Source organism: Colletotrichum chrysophilum (assembly GCF_026319265.1).
Source record: "Colletotrichum chrysophilum strain AFK26 chromosome Unknown scaffold_322, whole genome shotgun sequence".
Taxonomy (NCBI): Eukaryota; Fungi; Ascomycota; class Sordariomycetes; order Glomerellales; family Glomerellaceae; genus Colletotrichum; species Colletotrichum chrysophilum.
Window position 1 is genome coordinate 14,173 of NW_026517609.1, and position 8,693 is coordinate 22,865.

At 55.8% G+C, this 8,693-nt stretch overlaps 1 protein-coding gene across 1 annotated transcript; it reads right to left on the bottom strand.

Moving 5' to 3' along the window:
- Positions 1–4,737: 4,737 nt before the first annotated feature.
- On the bottom strand, positions 4,738–5,382 carry COL26b_014259 (uncharacterized protein; the record flags this gene model as incomplete). The annotated part of the gene is made up of 1 exon (XM_053186835.1): positions 4,738–5,382. The coding sequence occupies one exon, from the start codon at positions 5,380–5,382 to the stop codon at positions 4,738–4,740; it is 645 nt and encodes a 214-aa protein (XP_053029221.1).
- Positions 5,383–8,693: the final 3,311 nt, after the last annotated feature.

Here is an 8,693-nt window from a genome sequence, read left to right on the forward strand (position 1 = left end):
ATATTCCAAAATATAATCTCTTGCAGCTCGCGAACCGTCCGCGCCGCCCAATCAAACATACCCAGAAATGGCACGATTCACCCTCCTCGCAACGCCATGTGGAGAAGACGCTGTCTAGTGTGGGGCTGCGAATGCGGGGTTCGCGATAACGCGTCCCGGCGGTATTCAATCACTGTGTACCCTGCCAGCCGTCAAGGACATCATTTAAAAAGCTGAACTCGGCGGCCGCGCACAGTCGAGCATGCAGTTACGTGGCCGCCACCTTTTATTTCAATATAACTATAACTTTACTGTATATGACGGCTGTTGTCAACATTTTTCAAACAAACAACGCTCAGCATTTTAAGAACACTAAGGTTAAGAACACTAGGGTACATCGCTATGAGAGACGATGAACGATGAACCACAAGAAAGCAAATAAATGACCCTTTTGTAGCATATTGCGATGTGCGAAGAGATCTGGCAGCGATGGGGTTGTGATCATTTAACGTTCAAAACGTTTTATGCTTGTCCCGACTGGGCGGACAATCACGCTAGTGCCAACGAAGAAGGCTCAGACCAATGCGCAAACTACGATCCTGGGGTTATCCATGAGACCGAGGATATGGATGGGCGATGCGATGATTGTGCACATCTCCCAACTCCGCCTACATCATCAGACACAGAAAATTAAGCATGGATGAATGCTAGCGGAACCGCCAATGAGGGTGAGACGGATGAGTCAGATAGATGATTAGTCACAGCGTGACGGGCCACGTACTTGATGTCGCCAGCCCCACCGTTTTCTCCTTAGGGTCGTTCTTGTGACAAGCATGGAGTCACTCTCAGTTCGCATACTCATACAAACGAAAACCCATCTCGTTCCTGGCAGCGATTACCATGATAAATTGAGGCGTTTGAAGAACGCCATGTGTCAGAAAATGTGGAATAGGGATTTCAATCCAGCGACAGACCGATGGCACTCCCGCCGCGCCAACTTTGGCTGTCATGGCCAACGCTGCTTTTTCCTCCTTGATCACGGCACTTCAAGTGAACCTCGGTTTTTTTGGTATAGATGGACAGGGGAATGTTTGTGAGTTGCAACGGCCCTAACAACACCTTTCACGTCACTGATATGATATAAGTGAGACCATCACTCAGCCCCCTTCTCCTGCCATTCAAGCAGAGCTCAAGAAGTACCCGTTCATACAAAAACAAATGCGACAGCCGAGGAGAATTGTGGTGGCGGAATGTGACTCTGATACGAGGCTCCAGTACATCAGGGGTCGGCTTCGACAAGGCATCAGCATCCCTCAGGTTGATGTCGAATTTCTGCGTGCAAATCCATCAGCTCTACAACAACTTCGGAATACGATAGCCCCTCAGTTGCGGGCAAAGGTTGATGCCCTCATCGACCCGAGTCGATAGACTCTGCGTGAGGCGTAGGCTGTTGCGGACGCCACGAATGCCTGGCTGGAGGGCGGGAATCCTGATACAGGCATGTATCTGGCATCATTCTACTTCATCTACTTCTTTCCTATCCTCCTATCCTGCTTACCCATGATCTACCAATGTTGAAAAACAGCCTGCTCTCTTCGCTACAGTTTGCCAGCAATCCCGTGCGCGGAGACGTAATTCGTCTAGAGGTGTCCAACGGAGACGCTGAGGTCTTTCAACCCTTTTATCGAGAATATCTAGGCTGTCGCTGTGATCAGACCTGCCACTTTCGCTTTCGCTGTCGCCGTCGTCATCAAAGTTGTCCGAGCTCTCGTTTTTGCCTGTCTCGGCGTTTGACTGCCCGATAGCTGCCTCCACTTCTTCATACCTTTAGCCCTGGAAGTAGCCTTTCCTTAGGTATTCCAGCGTATGCTCTGTTCATGTCGTCCCTTTCGCCCAATACCTGATGCACTTCTCCAACATAACAGCCGCTTCCCTCATCTTCAATCGTCCTTGAATGCTGTTGCTTGATTCTCATGATGCATTCGAACCAGAGTGAGTCGTGCTTGTAGCCTTTCTAAGCCTTGGTCATGGCTTTTGATCTCTGCGGGCTCTCGCGACGGGTGACCGGAGTCAATTCGGCATGCACGGGACACGACTCTGATGTCAGGAATATGGCTCGTGCATTGACACCCTGCACAAGTGGAATGCCCTGGTGAAGTACCACTCTGCGACCCTTGTCGCTGCGCGTGCCTGAAGCGAATTGCGCCGTGCTCCAGCGAGCCATGACGGCGCTATATCGAGTGGCCCGCGTCGCGCCGGGGCAGGCAGCTGGTATGCCAAAGGTACGCAGTACTCTTGTGGAGGCGGCGCGACGTGTCGCTCCACGGCGGCTGACGGGCCGTCCCCCACCCGTCTTCTCCGCACCCACACGACGTCCGTCGCGGCCGCGGAGCAGAGCCCACATCGACGACTCGCCCCGATCGGCGTGCCGACAGCATCTGGGTAAGGCCTCCAGGTTGTAAGACCCGTTGGAGGCAACGCTGACCTCGTTCTGCGCTCGAACAAGCGCCCGACACAGTGGCAGGCACAAGCACCATTCGTGTTCGAAGCAGCTAGCGATGCGGTCGCAACGACAAACCCACCGGTCGTGCACACCAGCGTCCCCTTCCACGCCTCGACGAACACGATGCCGACCTCCCAAGACGAAGGTACAGGGTCACAGGCATGGCATGGATCATTGCAATTTCGAGATGAAGGACCCTCGTCCGCCGGCCCTGAGATTCTGATCCTAGCCGAGGTAGATTGCCTGGTGGCTGAATATTCGCGAGGCATCGACCCGAATCTGCCACGCAAGTCGAAGGGCAAGACGTACTACGTCGTGTGGAAAGGAAGAAAGCGCGGAATATTCACAAGCTGACCCAAATGCAAGCTACAAACATCGGGCTTTTCAGGCGCTCAATGTATGTCACTAGCAGACGTAAGCCGCGCTCAGGGACATTCTGCTGACGCGTGTCCAAAAAGTCAAGGGCACAAGGACGTTCCAGGAGGCCGTGAGTCACCCACTCTGGGGAGTGCTCGTCCAATGTGGATCAGGTGGACAAGCTACGAGACGAGTTGATCAACGAAGTTCCACGGAGCCATCCTAGGTCGATAGCAGAAACCGGCGACATCCCACGAGCGGTTGCTTCGTCACCGGCCTGCCCCACGACGGCACTCCAGACCGCGACCGTCCCGCAATCATACCAAGTCACCCACCCTCGATTCCCGCATTTGAGACCACCGGCGTCGATGGCCCGACGGACGACGGAGGGGACCGACCCGAAGCGGCACGCACTCATGGCCGAGAAAGACCGCCCCCACACATATCTGGGGACCCTCCTCTCTGCCTGGAACAGCAGAATGTAATCGACCTTGCCATGCAGGGCGACAACCTGTTCATCACGGGGTATGCTCTGACAAGTCGCCCCAAATACCTCGTTGGCTGACTGTGTGACTGAAGGTCCGGCGGGTGCGGAAAGTCTGTTTTAGTCAGAGCCCTCCATAGGATGTTCAATGCCCGCTATCAAGCAACAAACAAGACGGTGCATCTTCTCGCGCCCACCGGGCAGGCCTCCATCAACATCGGCGGGAGAACCACCTACAACTACGCTGGGTGGACACCCGAGGACGCGAGGAAGCCCCTGTATGGCGATGGCAGCATCGTCACAATGGCACGTGGCCAACGTATCTTCAACCGATACTGTAACACAGCAGTCCTCATCATCGACGAAATCAGCATGGTTGAGAACCAGTTCTTTGAGCAACTCAACTATGTCATGAGCGCCATTCGAAAAGACAATAGACCGTTTGGGGGCGCTCAGATCAACGTGGTCCGAGACTTTTGCCAGCTGCCGCCCGTTAAATCGTTCCAGTATTGTCTACCGTGCGGCAAGACAATGAACGATCTAAACAGTAGATGGGCCTGCCCCGAGGGGCATCTTCCTGAGTTCGAGGCTCCGGACAAATGGGCTTTCAAGGCTCCCGAATAGAAAAGATGCAAATTCAAATGCGTGCGGTTGACGAAAATCCACCGTCAGTCGGATGAGGCATTCATCAGAGTCCTCCAGAAATGCAGGTTCGGCCAGCATCCCGATGATGCCGACGCAAACTTTCTCCTCGCCCACCACTCCGAAGCTGAGAACGGGACTGAGCTCAAGTCCAACCGAGGGCAGGTCAACCAGCGCAACCTTGAAGAGTTCGTCAAGATCCCTGGTCATGTTCACGAGTATAGAGCTGCCGATGCTTGTACCCTCGGCAGAGGGGAGAGACGGCAGCCACTCGACCGCCTTGACGAGCACCGCTACCCTCGAGAACTACAGCTGAAGGTGGACACGCCCGTCATACTGCTCGCCAATGTATGTTTCGCAGCCTGACTCCGACTCTTCAGACAGACTGACGCCATCTCAGGTTGATCTAGACCGCGGTCTTTGCAACGGGCGGCAGAGCGTCGTTGTAGGGTTCGTACCCAGCGACACGATCCAAGAGCCACGACCACCGTCGCTACAGAACTATGAAGATGACTATGACGGCTATCGCGCTGCGACAGAAAGACACAACCGCATCGTGGATTCGAGGAGTCTAGGATGGCCTCGGCTCTGTGGAAATCTCGTAGCTGATTCGGTCAGAGTCACCTACGATCGTAAGACTTCCAGATACCGTACGCTTCGCGAGGGGTAGAGGGAATGCTAAACTTCAGGCTTCGTCGCGTTTCCTAACTATTCGATGTCTTGTTCCGGCGTACATACGGACCTTGCATTCACCACACACAGGAGTACGTGTTCATCGCTTGCTTTTCCTGCCCACTCGCCCTTCGATGACTTTGTGGACGACTGGTTTGCTCTTTTCTCGTCCTCTTTTCTGTCGTCGCACCGGCCTAAAGTCCTGCAATAAAGACGCAAGGATCCCCTCGCCCTTCTTGGCCTCCCCCTTGTCTATCCGATGTTCATCCTGGAGCGTGTAATTGCGAAATGCGTTGAAATCTTGCCAGACCGTAACTGTCGAGTGCGTCCGTCGCGCATCGATAAGGTCCACAATATTGACAAGCGTGCTCTTCAGGCTCTTCTTGCACTTGTCAACAGAGTCGCCTAGGGGTAAGCCGATCTCACGGCACAGATCTTGGTAGCCCTCCAGCTGCTGCTCCCTGATGAGTCGATTCGTTCGCTTGTTGTTATTGGTGATAAGTGGCGTTGGGGGAAAGTATCGTGACGTCAACTCTTCACGCATGGCGATGGTGCGTTCCCTAGTGTACTGTTGCGAGCCGGGAAGCCATTCTTGAGACGACGCTAGGCGTGCAAACTCGCGGTCAAAGGACGCACTGTCATCGGGGGTAAAGTTGTCGAACTTGGCGAAGTGTGATTGTGATGCCGGAGGCGGGGCTTGAGATGAAGGCGGGGGGAGAGTTTCGTTCTCTCTTGAGGTTGCCATTTCGGAGTTAGGTCTCGTAGAAGAGATCTTCTAGACGTGACTGATCTGCTAATTGTGAGGCTGTAGCACGACACGATGTTGGTCGCGACGCGTGATGGGGCCCGTGTTTACGGCATCAAGGAGTCGACCTGTTGCCGGTGGAGAACAATTATCCTAAATGGGTAATCCTGCGGCAGCTGACACCTGAAAGGGATTCCCCGTGCGCACCCCCTGCTAACTGCCCCCCCCCATCCCCCTTAAAAAAAAAAAAAAAAAAAAAAAAAGAGCTGAGCGCTGAGATTCGTAGGTGGTGAAAGTAGGTGTATTTCTCTTGGAACCCGATATTGGTAGGCCGGCTTCCACTCGGTGCGCAGCTAAAACGAACCGGAGATCGGCCGCCTGATGGCAGGTATTGGGAATCTGTCAGGCGACGTGCGATGGCACGACAGTCCCGCATGCTCTTATCTCTGAGAGGATTTGATTGATGTGCTACCCATCCATCTTCGTTGCATTCCTACTTAGTGCGACACAAGTTTGGCTGCGGGTCGTGGCTGCCCACACGAAACCACAGCCCTATCTGTTGCTGTGCTGTGGGAGACTGCCAACAGCCCCGACGGCCCACGTCGTGATGCTCCGCGTTATTTGTCAAAATGGAGACTTGATTCCTGCTTCTGGTCGGTGGGTTGCGCGATAGCAATGACCAACAGACGCTGTCCATCCACCGTCGGCATTACAACCTTCCAGAACGAGCCATCAGTGTCCTTAAAGGTGCTTCCCGGTGCCAAGCGAATAGCCGGCGTACGCCACAATGAAAATAATTCGTCAACCGTGGTACACATAGGCGTGGCCGCGTCAATTATCCGGAGCTGAGAAGGACGCAGCCCGTCAAGATCTGTACCGTCTTAGCATAGGCATTAACTCAATCCCAACTGTGATATGCACGGGAAGAGTCGGTGGGCGCCAAAAGCTAACCTTTCGCTTCGTCCAAGTCGCCCGCCGCCGTTGGGCACTGTATCCCTGCGGGAGGCGGCGGCGCGCCGCACCTGGTGTACAAGCGAGCACGGGGCACACGTCCGGGGCGACCCTGGCGACGGTGCCTGTCTGGGGAGACAGCATTCGGACGAGCGTATCGCTCTGTTTGAAGCGTGGTAGCGCGGCGGATCTCCTCAGTTGCGCAGGGCAGTAGACTGCCCTGGTGGGTAGCAGGGCTGCAGGGTTCTGAGCCTGAACCACCATGTACGTATCAACCAACAACGCCGGCTCGCTCTGCAGGTTATGCCATCCGAGCAAGGCTACCCTTGACCGCTGCCCTCTGTAATAGGCGCAGTCCATGCATCACAGCACACAAGTCTTCGCCCTATGGATGGCCGCCCTCAAGCGGACGTCGCATGATGCTACATCACCTGGCAGCTAAGCGCTGCACGGCTTGGCGTTTGGCGGCAGCTTGCGGTGAGGTTGCTTGCAGTGGAATAAGAGTCTCGGTGTACCGTCAGCTTTGGGTTGAGGCTCTCATCAACGCAACCTATCTCCTCTGCGATTTCGAGACTGGTCATTATTGAAAGCTCCGTTCCGGCAACCTATTCCCCTCAGTCAGTCGACCCTCTTTATTCCTGGTTTTCTCTCTTTCCTGCTCTCCCAGCGTTGCCCGGGGCGTCATGGAGGCACCCTCGGACAAGCTGGGCTGTGACGGCCCCCGCGAGCGATGAACATTTCGCAGCGTACCCTGCGCTATCGTGCCTTCCGGAAGACAAGCTGTCGGCCGTCAAGCAACTCGTCGAACTGTTATTGAAGGACGACGGTCGAGGGCCGACAGAGGAATTGGCGCACGAATTTGTCGATCTGTGTCTCTGGGCCCTAAACAACACGATGGAGGGTGAATCGCTCGCATCAGAATTACGCGTCTACGCTGTCTCCTCGGACACCAGGTCTTGGCTGCAGCGTGTCCAACAGGTCAGATCTATCAACGACAAAGAGCAGCGCGACAAATTCTTCGGCGGAGATATCGAACTGTGCAGGGCACGAAAGACTGACCGGGAATCGCTTCGCACATATGATGAGTGTGTGAAACAGCTAGATGAAAGCAAGAGAGATACCTCTCTGGGCGCGATCATCAAGACTTTCTTCAGTACGGACAAACGCGATAAGCTCAAGGAAGCCCGGCTCAGCCGGCTGCAGCTAGAAGAGAGAGCGCGAGAGTCTTCGCGAGAATACCAAGAGAGTTGGGCGAAACTACGTGCAGACGGCAGGCATACGTCAGGCTGACGAGGAAGGCCGGATTAGTGGATCTTCACAGCCCGCTGGGGTTTTGGTGACGGGCGATACGGAGACGTACGGGTGGGAGGGGCACTGAAGTGCACAATACATACCAGTAATCCATCAGCGTAGTCGGTTGTATGACGAGACCAAGCTGAGCCGAGTCCAAAAGCCCATGTCCTCCCCAACCGCCGAAGTGATGCTCTATGCGTGATCGCCATCATGAATTGGCCAAGGCAAGTATTGCTTGATTCAACCCCTGCCAAGAGCGGTCACGTAAACGGCCGTTGCGAAGCGGGTAGTCTCAGAGGGAAGGGCACTGTGGGCCCAGCGACGTGGCTGCGTGGCAGCTCGCCCACAGCTACTTCTGCTGCTTCTCTGCCAGGCTGTGCTCTGCCGGAACGCGATGTCCTTGCTGGCGCAGCTGGCCTACGGGTACCTAGTGGGGGACGGTGGCCCTCCTGGGGAAGTCGTCCGCGGGCGCTTTGAGCGTTGTCCCCAGAAGTGGCGCCAAGTGCTACCCGTCTCTCGACGCCTGCCTTGTCCTTCTTGAGCGCATCCTGACCTGGCTGCGAGCACCCTTGCACCCGGCACGCATCGCCATTGCCAACTCGCAGGATGGAGGGGTGAAGCATGCGCGGCGGACGCTTCCGGAGCCCCGCGAGCATCAACTCGATAAGGCGCAGCCACCAGACGTGCGACGTGCCGCTGACCGCCCGGCACGCGCCCGTCTCCTCTATCGGCCGACGGCAGGGAGCTGATGGCGTAAGGCGCACGGGCTGGCAAGTCCTTGCGGTCCCCTCAACTAAAGTGTGCAGTACCTCGTATACCCTGCGCCCAGGTACCACAACGTGGGCGTCGTTTAGGGTGTGGCCGACCTGCAATGACCAGGCGCTCGAAGGTAGTCCTGACGGCGCGTGTGCCCCGCATAGCTGCTGCCCACGTCCAAGCTTGCGCCAAGGTGCTCTGGGGCAACGGCGCGAAGGGCTGGCTCACGGCAGGCCATTCGTGCCATGTGCGACGATGCAGCCGCCGTCCTTGCTTCGGGCCAGTGGAGGTGGACGTGCACCACGCGTTTA